Source organism: Pinus tabuliformis, chromosome 5_2, assembly GCF_031772625.1.
Source record: "Pinus tabuliformis cultivar Carrire ecotype Pingquan chromosome 5_2, CPIR1, whole genome shotgun sequence".
In the NCBI taxonomy this organism is placed as follows: domain Eukaryota; kingdom Viridiplantae; phylum Streptophyta; class Pinopsida; order Pinales; family Pinaceae; genus Pinus; species Pinus tabuliformis.
The window spans coordinates 864,929,551-864,944,026 of record NC_142306.1 but is presented as its reverse complement, the minus strand read 5'-3'; the positions used below and the strand labels follow the sequence as shown (position 1 = coordinate 864,944,026).

The window sequence follows — 14,476 nt, the reverse complement described above, 5'->3', positions numbered from 1 at the left end:
TCTTTGATTGTTGTTGACTCCTAATGACTTTGATCAGATTTGAAAGCTTGACTAGATTTGACTTTTGGGCTCATCTCTTGGATTTTGGATATTGGTTTGTTGGAAAGTCAAAGTTTTTGACCTTTGACTCTTGGATGGTGAATTGGATAATTGTAATCTCCCTACTGAACATTTTATGACAATCTAATAAGAAGAAGAATTTAAAAGAGTTTTCCCCCTTGCGGGATTTTTCCCTAGTCTTTGACCACATCTTGTGTCTCCCTTGCTCTTGATTGCCTTTTGTTGTACATTGCATTCAATGTTCTATCTAAAATTGCTATTTTTCATTGGAAGATTGAAATTGAATGCTAATTGAAGAAAAGAATTGGGCTAAAGTGATTGTAACAGCATATAATAGTGGAAAATTAAAATGTACCTAGTGAACATCTGAATGGAGTATGTGCCTTGAAGAGGTTGTAGTGTTGGTGTCCATATGTATGCCTCCCAGCATTGTGCTCTAATCTTGTGGAGAGTTAGAGCTTGTCAAGTCAAGGCCTTCCTATATTGCAATTTGACAAGGCTAGTTGTGATGTTGATGTTTGATGATGGCATATCAATATGACTCTTCTTATGAGAATATTCCAATTTGAGAGTATCTTTGTATCGGTTATGTAATTATGAATACCTCCCTAGTCAAGAGGGACTGTTAGAAAATGCAAGTAGTTTCGGTCTTCATAGTTATCATTGTACTTGTATCAATATATATTTTATGTAAAATAAAAAAGAAGAAAAAGAAATTATTATTTTATTCAAGCATGTTCTTCATGCCCACTATTATTGGTATTGGTCAAAGTCAAACGCTTATTATAGCCTGGAAAAAGATTTTTCAAATATATAATTTGAGTCAAAGTTACCTCTAAATGCCAAGTTGGCCCTGACTGTCAAGTTGACCCTACCCCAGAAGACATGTCTATTCAAATCCCTCTGGACAATATAAATAGAGGGTGAATTGAGCTCATCTGAGGACAAGCAATTTGCACGATCTATTATAAAATATCCCAAAGAAGGATAACAAAGAAAGGAGGGTCAAAGTCTGAAATTATCAAGTGTAAAGAAGGACTTTTCTTGAGCTCAGATTTGTGAAAGTTTTTTTGAAGGTTTGTTCTTGATGCTATACATATTGTCGGTCTCTTGTTATTGATGGATTTGCTATGTGGAAGGAGGGCTTGACTTGGCATCTTGAGGGTTGGAGTCTTTTTGTGGTCATGGTGTTAGAAAATGTAAAGTGGCAGTTATTATATCTTATTTTCCTTAACCTTAATTGTGAATCTTTAGTTATCTTCTTTATCTTCTTTAGTTAGATCTTTCATCAAACAATATCAACAACAATAACAGTAACAAAAGAGGACACAAATATAGGCTCTCAGCCAAGGCAAAACCCCTCCAAGGGGAAAACCCAAAAACTGTTCTCTTCTTAGAATCTGCTTCAAATGAGATACAAAGACCCAATCTCTAGACCAAGTCCTTCTCCCAATACCAAGTCAGCCCTTTCTCAAGTCCTTTTAGTTTGCACCAAGCTGCTACACCCTACAACTTCGACCTACCAGCTACAGCACTGCTACTCAATCTACATTTCGACCCTACACTTTCATCCTTACAACTCCTAAAGAAACCCTAAATTAGCCCCCTCCTGGGACCTTCCAAGAGCAAGACAACCATTCCTAAGGTCAGCGAGGCCTAGACAGAGTTTCCTTCCTCCCAGCAACAAGATGCTCCCCCTCGTCCTACTGCAACTCAGTCCTACAACTTTGGCCTCTTTCTGCTGCCCAAAATCCCTAGAATTTCGCACGTGTGAGAGAAATAGAGCCTAAAAAACAAGAAATTTCGTCCTTCTTCCATCTCCTTGACTTTCGCTCTCCTTCTTGCAGCTACCCAACTATAGATCGAACTCTTTCATATAGATTGAACTTGTGAGTATGTGTGTCTCAAATGAAGTCAAACCACTCCTTTATATAGCCTTCTCAAGGGGTTGAATTCCCTCCTTTAGGTTGACTTGTACTCATGGAGATTCCAGGACTTTCTAGACTCAAAAATAATTCTTTTTACAATTACAAATTGCCGAGAAGGGTCTTATAAACATGATGTTGACTCCTTTGACTCGAGACAATAAATCCTAAGACCTAACATATCCTAGAAGCACTAAGAGATGATTTTACCTAGAAGATCATCAATAATGAGCATGAAACCCATGCTTTAATAATAATAATTTTCTTTCCTCTTTTCCTGTTTGTTACATAAGATACATATTGAAATGAGTACAACAATTATGAAGAGCGAAACTAGTTACATTTCTCAACACTCCCTTTAACTAGGGAGGTATTCATAATTGTACAACTAGTACAACATCATATCTCAAACTGAAGAGTTCTCAAGAAGAGTCGGATTGATAAGCCATACTGTAAGCATCATCATCATGACCAACATTGTCCTTGAGGCCTAACTAGACAAGCTCTACTTTAATCAAGATCATTATGTTGGGAGGTTTTACGTGTGATACCACACTACCTCTACAAGGTACATACCCCATCCAGATGTCTACAAGGTATGTCCTTTTAGGACTATTCTTATCTTGGATCTCCAATCCTAAGTCCTCAAAGAATATCAGTCCTCTTCGACCACTCTTCTCTTGGATACCTGTCACATCCTCAAAGAGTGTCGATCCCTTTCCTTTCTTGGATGTTATATCCTCAAGGAAACCACAGATGCTTATCCAATCCTCCGCCATTCTCTCTTCATCACCTGAAGAGGAGAATGCACATGTGATGTCCAACATCACTCCCTCTCAAACCGAGAGGACATCCCTATTCTCCTTTAATCTTGAGAATAGAACCTTGCTCCTATACAAGGAGACTCCTTTACTCCTCAAAATCAGAGGAGATCTAGACTTCCTTTCTATTTGGGAAGTCATCATCACAAGCCTTTCAATGTGTCTTCATAAGAGTAACAGCTACCAGTTCTTCATAGTTGTCCAGCTTACTCTTTCTTCTACATCATCAAGCTTTCTTTCTTTCAAGGTATCATGCAGCCACCACCTCTCTTCGATCTTGTGACAGGTTCCAGGCAAATCTTCTTTGATATTAAGGCATTACATTGGGCCTTCCCAAACGTAAAGTTGATTATTGTTAATTTTTCAGATTGTTCTATGTTGTATCAATTACTTTAGCCCAATTCACTTCTTCATTTAACAATGCATTCAATTATTAGCAATGTATCCAATCATAAACTGTAACTGAAGATAGAACAATATATGCAATGACAAAGAAGACAACAACACAACCATAAGAGACAGAAAATTGGTCCAAGACCAAGGAAAACCCACAAGGGGGAAAACCCTTTCAAATCTTCTTCTTTATTAGATCATCAAAAAAAAATCAGCAGAGAGTACAATGAGCCCAATACATAAACTTGCAGCATAGATTTACAGAACAAAAGTAGACTGCAGAACTACAGAACAACAAAGAGAAACCCTTTATCCATCAAACTACTGAAGGCAACTGTCAAACCCTAGATCAAACCCTGGATGCTCCCAGCAAGGTAGACTACAAGCGACTGAAAACTTCCTAGTCGCTCCCTTAGCCACTATGTGTGAGCATTTGTGTCTGACTCAGAAGCTCCCTAGAAGACTGTATAAGTGTGTCTGGGGACAAACACACACAGAACTATTCCAAACCCCTAGTCACTCCCTTCCAACTACTGTGCAAGCGACTGGGACTGCCTAGACGCACCCTAGACCACTCTGTGTGTGGGATCAACATTGTCTGATCTGCTTTAGAAACCCTAGATGCTCCCTTCGAGCTTCTGTGCAAGCGGTTGAGACCTCCCAGACGCACTCTTGACCACTCTGTGCGTGCGTTCGGGGCCGAGAATGCTTAGTACAAGCCAGCAACCAAGAAACAGAAACCCTAGATTCATGCGAGCTTCCACCTTGTAGTTTTGGACCTGTTTGAACCAAGACAATAGAAAAGACTAGAAGATGGCTTGATCAATGTGTCCAAATGAGCTTGAGGTATCTTCTATTTATAGGCTTCCATGAGGGTCCACTTGATGTTGAGGCCGACCTGTCCAATTGTACATGTGCTTAGGGCCGACCTATTCCAATATACATGAGTGGATAAAATAAATTCAAAAACCAACTTCTACTTGTCCAAATAGGGTGATCTTTAGGTCGATTTTGGTCCTCTCAAAAAGAGGAATTTAATGCAATCATCATCTCGGTCATCTAAGTTGTCCAAGGTGGAATTTGACCCTAGTTGCAAAAATTAACACTCCCTCTCAACTAGGAAGAATTCCACCTGCCAATATTTGTCTATTGATCATCACATCATCCTGTCATGTTGTCGTCATGCTTTGGTTGTCTCTTCTCAACTCTATCTGTTGAAACTTTCTCGAATCTAAAAGAAGAAGAATCGGGGAGCATTAACTTCCACCCATACTAAGCAATAGGATAACTAATCATACAGGGGAGCACATCTTCGACCCTAGAATCTCATCGGGGAGCTCATTCTCAACCTGGAATCTCAAAAGGGGAGCAAGTCTCAACCCAATCCTATTGCCTACCGATCTTCCCATCAATGACCCTCAATAGTCATGTGGTAGAACACCTGCATCATAATCGACTTGGGTTGTACACCCCAAGTACACTCTCAACCCATTGGCCAAACGAGCAGTATTCCCAACAAGCCTTGCTTGAGGGTATGATGCCAACTAGGGTATACTTTGCATAGACCAGATAAGGGAGCAACATCTTTGACCCTATGAAGATAGGGGAGCAACATATCCAACCCTATGGGTAACAGATAGGGGAGTACCCTATTGTCCAGAGATCCCTCAACCCCAGGAGCCCTCTATCTCAATTCCTCACCCTGGGAGCTCAAACAAGGTGGGAAGAGTTGGCTTAGTGTCCTTGATCAGCGTTGCCCCTCACCCGGAGGGGGTCACATCCATCAGTCCAAGCTACTCTCTGAAGGCCAAGAAATTTCCTTTCGGTAATGCCTTGATGAGAATATTTGCAATCTACTCATCTGTCGATATGTGATGGAGTCTAACAGCTCCTCTTTGCACCATGTCTCGAATAAAGTGATATCGAATCTCAATGTGCTTGGACTTGTCATGAAACACGGGATTCTCTGCCAAACGGATCCCACTCTTGTTGTCGCAATATATCACTGTAGTGTCTAGGACCTACTCAAATAGCTCTCCAAAGAGCTTCCTCAACCAAACTGCTTCGTAGCTAGCCATGCTAGTGGCAATGTATTATGCTTCTACGGTGCTCAATGCTACAAACTTTTGTTTCCTGCTCATCCAGGATATCATGGCAGATCCAAGACTAAAACAACATCCATATGTACTCTTCCTATTGATAACATTTCCTACCCAGTCAGCATCAGTGTATCCATGAAGTCGAACATCTCCGGCAGAATATCTCAAACCAAGTGTGATCGACCCATGCAAATATCTCAATATGTGTTTGGCAGCAATCCAATGTGCATGGAGGGGCTCGGTCATGAATTGACTCAATGTGTTTACTACATAGCATATGTCTGGAGTCTGGACAAGTGTTCACAAGGAACATCAGACCCCAATCAATTATCTATACTCAAATGGATTTGCCAAATAGGGTCTTGCAGCTTCTCCACATAACTTCTTGAAGTTCATTTCCATCGATGTAGCCATGGATTTGCATTCAATCATTCCAAATCTTTCCAGCAGCTTCACAACGTATTTTCCTTGTGAAAGGAAAATCTCACCAGGCCTTTGCCACACCTCAAGACCTAGAAAGTAGTACATGAGACCAAGGTCCTTCATCTTGAATTCAGAGGCTAGCTCCCTCTTACACTCAATCATCAGAGGCTCACTACCTGTTAAGAATAAATCGTCAACATATAAAACCAAAATCAATGGCATATCTTGGGCTACCTTGAAGTAGAGGTTGGGATCGGCATTGCTTCTTGTGAATCCCAATTTCATTAAAAAATTGTCAATGCGTGCATACCAAGCTCGGGGAGCTTGCCTCAAACCATACAATACCTTCTTCAACCTGCAAACATCCGTTCTTCGATCTTCCACTTCAAATCCCGGTGGTTGTTCAACAGATACTTCTTCTTGTAACATGCCATGAAGGAATGTGGTCTTTACGTCTATCCGATGAAGAGTCCATCCTTGACTAGAAATAAGGGCAACTATTGAACGAATGTGTATATCGAGCCACGAGAGAAAATATGTCATAAAAATCTTCTCCCTCTTTCTGAGAGAATCCTCGAGCAACGAACCTCACTTTGTATTTCTCAATGCTGCCATCAATTCCATGTTTGATCTTGAATAGCCACTTTGAAGTCACGACAAACTTCCCATTCGGTCTTGGCACAACATCCCATACATCATTTTTCACAATTGATTCATATTCCTCAGCCATAGCATCCTTCCAAACTTGATCTTTTACAGCTTCTTCAAATGAGGAAGGTTCGGATTGAATCATAGTGCTCATGGCTGCAACATATCCCTAATACCTGCATGGTTGCTTCCTTTCTCTAAATGATCTATGAATGGGAACATTTCTTTCAACATTCTGTAGAGTATTGCGAAGCCAAAGTGGTCTCTTCCTAGTAGGAGGATCACTTGGAGGAGGATCTAAAGGATCCATAGGCTCCATGGGATCATCAACAATATCAGTCTCAGACTCAAGCACGGAAGGACCATCTAGAATATCCCAGTCATCATTCTCCTTCTTGGGAGGAGGAGGCGGAGGAAGGTCTCTTGCTTTTCCAAGAGTTGCATCTTCATCAAATGTTACGTCCCTGCTAATTTTGACCTTCCTTTGACTAGGAATATATATTCTATATGCTTTAGAATTTTCACAATAACCCACAAACGTACCTTTTCTTCTTGTAGCTTCCAACTTGTTCTTTTTTCCTTCGGCACATGAAAATATACAGGGCATCCAAATACACAAAGATGGCTAATATCGGGTTTGACACCTGTGAATATTTCTTTGGGGGTCTTGTTTTCTAATGATTGATGAGGCACCCTATTTTGAACATATACAACAACATGTGTGGCTTCTCCCCAAAGGAATTTTGGCACCTTTTGATCATGGAGCATGGCACAGGCAGCTTCTAATATAGACTTGTTCTTCCTTTCCACTAAACCATTTGTTCAGGAGTATATGGCACAATTGTTTCCTTCTTGATCCCTTCTTTCTTGCAAAATGCTATGAACTCGTTTGACATGTATTCCCCTCCATTGTCAGACCTGAATACTTTGATTCTCTTCCCTGTTTGATTTCCGATCAAGGTTTTGAATTCCTTGAACATTTCAAAGGCTTCATCCTTGTGCTTTAAGTAGTATATCCATGTCTTTCTTGAGAAGTCGTCAATGAAGGTGATGTAGTAGAGATGACCACCAATAGAATGCACAGGCATTGGACCACATATATCGAAACGAATGAGATGGAGGATGTCATTTGTCTTGTTCTCACTAGAGGGGAATGGTCCCCTTGTTTTCTTTCCACTTGCACAACCTGGACAAACTCCATCATGATGGGCTTGAACATCGGGAATACATGAGACCAATTTCTTCAATTTCGAAAGAGCGTCATAGTGTAGATGACCAGTCTACGATGCCACAACTCACTCAGATCATTGGTATTATGAACCCAAGTCGACTTGTCCTTCCTTGCCACAAAGCACACCTTAATATCAACCCTAATGCATGAAGATAATGACTCTTTTAGGTTCAAGGAAGCAGCACAAGGGCACAATCAATCTCCAAAAGCCAAACCTAATGCTATGGATGGCAGTAAATTTATAGGAGAGGGATGGTAGCTTAGGATTTACCATAATGGCCTTGAGATCCACATATGATGGAAGGATGAGCTCATGGGATAAGAGGTGAAGTCTCGAAGGTAGGATCAAGTAAGAGTCAAGCTGTTATCCATGGTAAATAGTTAAAACAACCCTTAGAAGCTTTAGAATTATTTTTAATTTTCCTGAATTTCTAGAATCAATGCACCTGTAGAAAGGAGCAACTAGCGCTGACTAGTGTTGGTGCAGAAGGGAGAAACCAATGCTGAACGCAGGTGGCTAAAGCGGCAAGGTGCGCAGGGGCTAAAAATATTGATTTTAAGCAATTAATCCCAGAAACTCAAACTTTTTAGAAAGTTCATGCTTAGGGCTTTGTGAGGGGATGATGACAACATGTTCATGAATGTTGCTTGATCCAGTTTGTAGGCCTATTGACCAGATATGATAAAATGGCCTATAACATCTCTTTTGATCAACAATTCTTTCTAGTGCCCTTCTAGCTGCCTTCCTTGTTCACCTTCACTCTAATACCATGTTAGAAAATGTAAAGCAATAGTTATTAGATCTTATTTTCCTTAACCTTGATAGTTATTTATCTTCTTTAGTTCGATCTTTCATCAAACAATATCAAGAACAGTAACAGTAACAAAAGAGGACACAAATATAGGCTCTCATCCAGGGCAAAACCCCTCTAAGGGAAAAATCAAGAAACTCTTCTCTTCTTAGACTCTGCTTCAAATGTGTTATTTTTAGATAAAAATGTTATGTTCTATGCTTAGAGCAATTTTAAATCAATTTCTTTATTAACCCAATATCAATATCCAGTTTAGCAATCACATCATCATGACAGTAAAATGCAAATAGAACATAAACAATAACAATAGAAGACAAGCCAAGACAAGAGGACACAAGATATGTCACCAGCGAGGGACAAACCCCAATGTGGGGAAACCCTTGATCAATTCTACCTATAATTCTTCAAAAGCTCAGAACAGAGAGAGAGTACAATATACAATATTCACTTGCCCAATCACAGTGAAATCTGATCAGTTAAACAGCAGAAACAGAAAGCCCTAACCAGAAAGTCAATGCTGGTCAACAGGGCAAATTTTGACCTCCAAAATAGCTCGGTCAAACTCAGTCAACTTGACCTCCAACAAGAAGTCAAATCAGCCCAAAAACAGTTCCAAATTATCCAGTCAAACCTAGTCGAAGAAAATCAACACAACAGCAAGCCCTAGCACAGTCAAATTTGGTCTAACAGAGGTCAAACAACCTTGGATTTCGTGCCTAGCATTGCAGCCTGCCCAAACAGAAATATCCCACACAAAATCACAGTCAAAGATGGTCAGCGTTGGTCAAAACAACTTCTTGCAACTTTCGATCAATGCAGGGACAGTAAAAGAACAGTCCCTTCTTCACACGTGTGGAGAGAGAGAAGCCTCAGAAGATCCGTACCCAAACAATGAAGGAGAGATGTGTGAGTGAGTGAAGTGCCAAAATGAGGAGGAGGCCCCTTGAATTTATATGTAACGTTGAGGTGCAAATTAGATGACTAGCCGACCTTGACAATTTGTCCATAATCAGAATAAATTCATAATTCCATTTGTACATGTCAGAATGGGATGATCTTTAGATCAATCCTATACCTCTTAGAGAGAGGAATCAAATAAAATTATCAATTGCCTCAGATGAGTTTTCCAAGGTGAAATTTGGCCCTAGCTGCCAAATTTAACACTCCCTCTCAACTAGGGAGAACTTCGCCTGCCAAACTGTCTGACAATATGTACCATCCCTGTCTCTACTCTGCTGAACCATGAAGAAAGAAGAAATGATCAAGAATGTATCATACCATTCTCCACTGACCCGAAATCAGTCTCCAATAATAGAGAGTGTGTCATACCACTCTTAACCGAACTGAAGTTAGTTTTCATTGATCCCAGATCAATATCAACACCCTAGCATAGGGAGTAAGGTAGTACACGATGCGTCCATCGGTAGTACTACTATCCCTATCCTCATTTCCATACTCAATGGCCAAATGAGAGGTACTTCCCATGAGTCTCGAACTGCATGGGTAGGATGTGCCGGCAGGAGTAGGTGAACCACTCATCCTGATCATATGTCATAGGAGAAGGTGAACCACTCAACCTATGCATATGTCACCATGGGGTATTATAGGCGAAGGTGAACCATTCACCCTGTACATCGTGCACCATTAGGGGAAGGTGAACCACTCAACCTATGGTTGCTCATCGCTTAAGAAGCACCAAAGCCCCCGAAGCTCCCAAAGCTCAACATCCATCTCCTACGGGACTCTCATAAGAGGGTCTCTCCACGACTCCAAGTCATCCACAGAAGGGGCTTCATAAAAATATCGGTGACCTGATCATCAGTCCTAATGTGTTGGAGCCTTATTGCTCCCCGTTGTACCATATCCCAGATAAAGTGGAACCTGGTCAACGAAATTCAACATAGCAGCAAGCCCTAGCACAGTGAATGTTGGTCAAAGAGAGGTCAAACAGCCTCGGATTTAATGCCCAAATTTGCGGCCTGCCCAAACAGAAATACCCCACACAAAACCGTAGTCAAAGATGGTCAATGTTGGTCAACGCTAGTCAAAATAGCTTCCTGCAACTTTTGGTCAACACAAGGACAGCAAAATAACAATCCTTTCTTCGCACGTGTGGAGAGAGAAAAGCCTCAGAAGATCCGTACCCAAAAAATGAAGGAGAGATGTGTGAGTGAGTGAAGTGACAAATTGAGGAGGAGGCCTCTTGAATTGACATGCAACGTTGAGGTGCAAATTAGATGACTGGCCGACCTTGACAATTTGTCCATAATCAAAATAAATTCATAACTCCATTTGTGCATGTCAAAATGGGATGATCTTTAGATCAATCCTACACCTCTCGAAGAGAGGAATCCAATAAAAATAGCAGTTGCCTCATATGAGCTGTCCAAGGTGAAGTTTGGCCCTAGTTGCCAAATTACAAAATGCGATACAACGACCAAATTCCTTCTCCTAGTACCAAGTCGGCCCTTTCTCAAGTCCTTTTCTTCTACACCAAAATGCTACACACAAAAACTTCGACCTGTTAGCTACAACATTACTACTCGATCTGCAATTTGGCCCTACAATTTCAGTCTTGCATCTCTTGAAGAAACCTAGATTAGCCTCCTCAAGGATCCTTCCCATCTGTAGCTATTTCGAACTACAGCTCCAAATCAGTCCACCTCCCTCCTAGAGGTATCTCAGTTGTCATGGTGAACTTCTCCTCCTTGATCTTCGCAGGTGCAACCTTTGGATCATGCTTCTCATCTTTATCCTTCTTCCTAAGAAAACATTGTGTTGCGTAGTGACCCATTTCACCACACCTGAAGCATTTGATTTTCGAGACATCCTTCTTCTGCCTCCATTGCTCTTGTTGCCTTTTGGATGCAAGGGCTACATTCTCATCCTCCTCCTTGGGCTTCGACCAATTGCTGCTACTTCCATCAAGCTTACAGTTCACTGAGTCTCTCCTCAGCTCCTCTTGCTTAAGAGTTGCCCACATCTCATCCCAATTTGGCAAAGTCGACTTGCACAAGATACTCTAGACAAAGACTTGCCACTCATCTGAGACTGAATTCAGGGTTATTCTAACCAACTCGGACCCTTGAGGCATAGACCCCACAACTACTAACTCGTCCCGGGTCTCCTGAAGCTTCGTGAGGAACGGATCTATGCACTCCCCCTTTTGCATTTATGCAGATCTCAGTTTTTGCTCTAAGTACATCTTTCGTTGCTCGGACGATCCTTGATATAGCGTTGCCAAGGCATCCCACATCTCCTTAGCAGTCCCTCTGCTAGCGATGTGACAAACTACATGATCCTTTACTCCATCCAGGATCATCCTCTTGGCCTTCACCATTGCTGCTCGGTAATTCTTCAACGAATCCTGATCTGCAGGCACAGCCATCACACTTTTGACATAGGTCTTAGTCTCTTGAGAGAATGCTCTTCTAGAAGGAATGACATTCTTGTCTTCCAGATGACGTAGTTGGATGCCCCATCCAACCTGTCCAGATCTCTCAGCCCACTGGTTGCCATCTTTGCCACGAAAATGTTGAACTGCTCCTCTCTACTTCCTACTGTTGCTGCTCAACCAATAAGAAAACGGATTTCTTGGCAGGAAGTCTACTGAGGTCAAAATTCCTTACTGTGCTTCTCTTCTCTCTTCTGGCGTCTTTCTGCCCAGCAAAATAAGAATGCTGGTACATTGCCAACTCCAATCAACAATCAGCTCATGAAGAGTGAACATGTCACAAGTGGAAACTGAAACTGAGAGGGGAGGATAACAACTTTTCCTCTCTACCACTCAACCTAAACCAGTTGACAAATATTATTTCTATTTATTGCTGAACTATTTACAATCTCTACCTGCCATACAAGTTTATGAGCTCCAGAACAAAAGCATATTGAGTATACATTGTTACACATGTGCAAGGGTTTAAAGATGAAGATAATAGAGTACTTATAATAACTATATGTAGATAGATCCAAATCAATAAATCAAATTAATTGTGTATATGCTTCAAAGAAATGCCAGCGGCAACAGATATATAAATCTGTCTACATTCTCAAAAAACAGTGAAACCAACTCGTAGTCATATTCCCTTCTTAAATTAGTAAATGTCAAGGATCTGAATGATAGATCGAATTGTGCCCTAATGCATCACGTTCTTCAATCAACCCAGCAGAATTTGGATATAGTCACAACATTAAGGAAATCTGAAACCAATATACACAGCAGGATGGGTTTGAGAGCAAGCAAATGCAACTTAAGTAGTAGTATCATCATTATTTAATAACATCCAGTTTAATGGCTTTATTTTCACTGATGCAGTGGGGCATCTGCCAAATTCATGCTACCATCTATGTTACTGGTGCAATCTCAAATTTTAGGCATATTACATACTGTAAAAATGTTGGCAAATATAACATGTTGCTTTAGTATAACATTAGTGATCATGGCAACTCCACTATTAAAACAAATAAGGTTATTGTTTTCCAGTTAGCTCTTCACACACAGATAGCTGACAATATGCAAAGTTTTGGATCACTGATGTTTATCCCAGATAGTTATCTAGCAGGGCAGTTATAGTTCCACTGCGAAAGCTATATCTTTATTGAATATTCTTTCTCTATATAATGCGAGTGAAAACATTTTAAAAGGAAAAAAGAATACATTATTCATTAGAAAGAAGACCAGTTACCAGGAATGGACTCATATTCAGATTAGAAAACATTCTGCTATTAATGTTATATTTACCTGATAAGCCAGAGTGTGTTGGTTATAGAGTCCCCTTTCTTTCATCTCTTGCATAATCAAACCCACAGAGTCCTCCATCTGTGACTTGTATGGATCCCCAGCCTTCTTAACATACGTGACTGGCACTCCATGTGCACTGAAAAATATCATCACCTACCATTCACTTTCACCAGTAAGTCGTCTCAAGTATAGAAAATGTAAAACTCAAAGACCTTTGAGTTTCAAACATTCTTCTTCTATGCAAAGAATTTTAAATTGATGTAAAATGTCAGATGCCTGTGGTACACCATTATCCCAATTCTGGCATTCAATCTCTCATAAAGATATTTATTTGTTTATTAGCTGACTAAACAGAATTAGCATGCAACCTTCCTACTAGTTTTCTCTTGTCATTGTTGCCTTTAAAATTACGACATGATTTATAGGAAACAATGTTGAAGTCTTAGCTTCACATGCTTGAAAATACATGTAAAAATCCCAACTCGGAGACAGAAAAATTAATCTCTAACAATAAGTAAGGGAGAAAACACATCGTATGACAATTTAAAATGCCTTGTACAATTAGAAAGAATAAATGTCTGTATACAGAAGTATTGAAGACTGCATTCCATAAAAAAGACCTACCTTATCTGGGCTTGCAAAGCTCTGCAGCTCTTTTTCTATTAGATTTGCCATAGCTTTAATATAACCTTGTCGTTGATACCATGATGATATGATGGCATTTGGCATCTTGACAAGATACTCATCCTGACTGAAACAACAAAGAAAGAACCATAGTTTCATTCAAAGCATTTTCCTGTACTTCTATGGCTTTAAATTTTTCATCAGCCTTATCAACATAACAGTCTATTTAACTTGAATGGAAACACTCCAATTTACCAAAATATGCTTTTCAGAAGACGAATACTTGAACCACTTGTGGAGATTGAAAAGTGAGGATAGAGTGGCAGCACAACAAGCTTGGTGATTCTATCCCTCTTTATCTGTACCAAATCAATCAGAAATTAGAAAGGCAAAGTTATATTTACAAAAAGAGATTGGAAAGTTGTTAATTTCTTCCCTCTAGAGAATGGTTTCAAAGTAAGCTAAATCCTTTCTTTACACCCACATGATTTCTTTTTTCTATAATTCTTCTTTTTGTTTTGATAGAAGTATAAACTTATAAAGTATATCAAGTGGATTATGCAACTACTTTGTGCAACAATATACAGTTTCTAGTGAGTTAATCAGATATTTATTTGTGTTCTTTTTCCTTTTTTATAGAAACAAAGATATTAATTAAGATGTACAAAGTTGCAATGCCCTGGCTATACCATGAGGCTA

General features: G+C 40.0%; 1 protein-coding gene across 1 annotated transcript in view; it reads right to left on the bottom strand.

Moving 5' to 3' along the window:
• The window catches only part of LOC149162070 (ferrochelatase-2, chloroplastic-like), a gene marked incomplete at its 5' end in the record, with an annotated part of 55,066 nt that extends 40,909 nt beyond the window's left edge, over window positions 1-14,157 (bottom strand). The window contains 3 exons of the mRNA XM_089435092.1: window positions 13,154-13,306; window positions 13,778-13,904; window positions 14,033-14,157. Coding sequence (XP_089291218.1) covers window positions 13,154-13,306; window positions 13,778-13,904; window positions 14,033-14,157 — 405 coding nt within the window. The remainder of the gene's footprint in view (window positions 1-13,153; window positions 13,307-13,777; window positions 13,905-14,032) is intronic.
• Window positions 14,158-14,476: the final 319 nt, after the last annotated feature.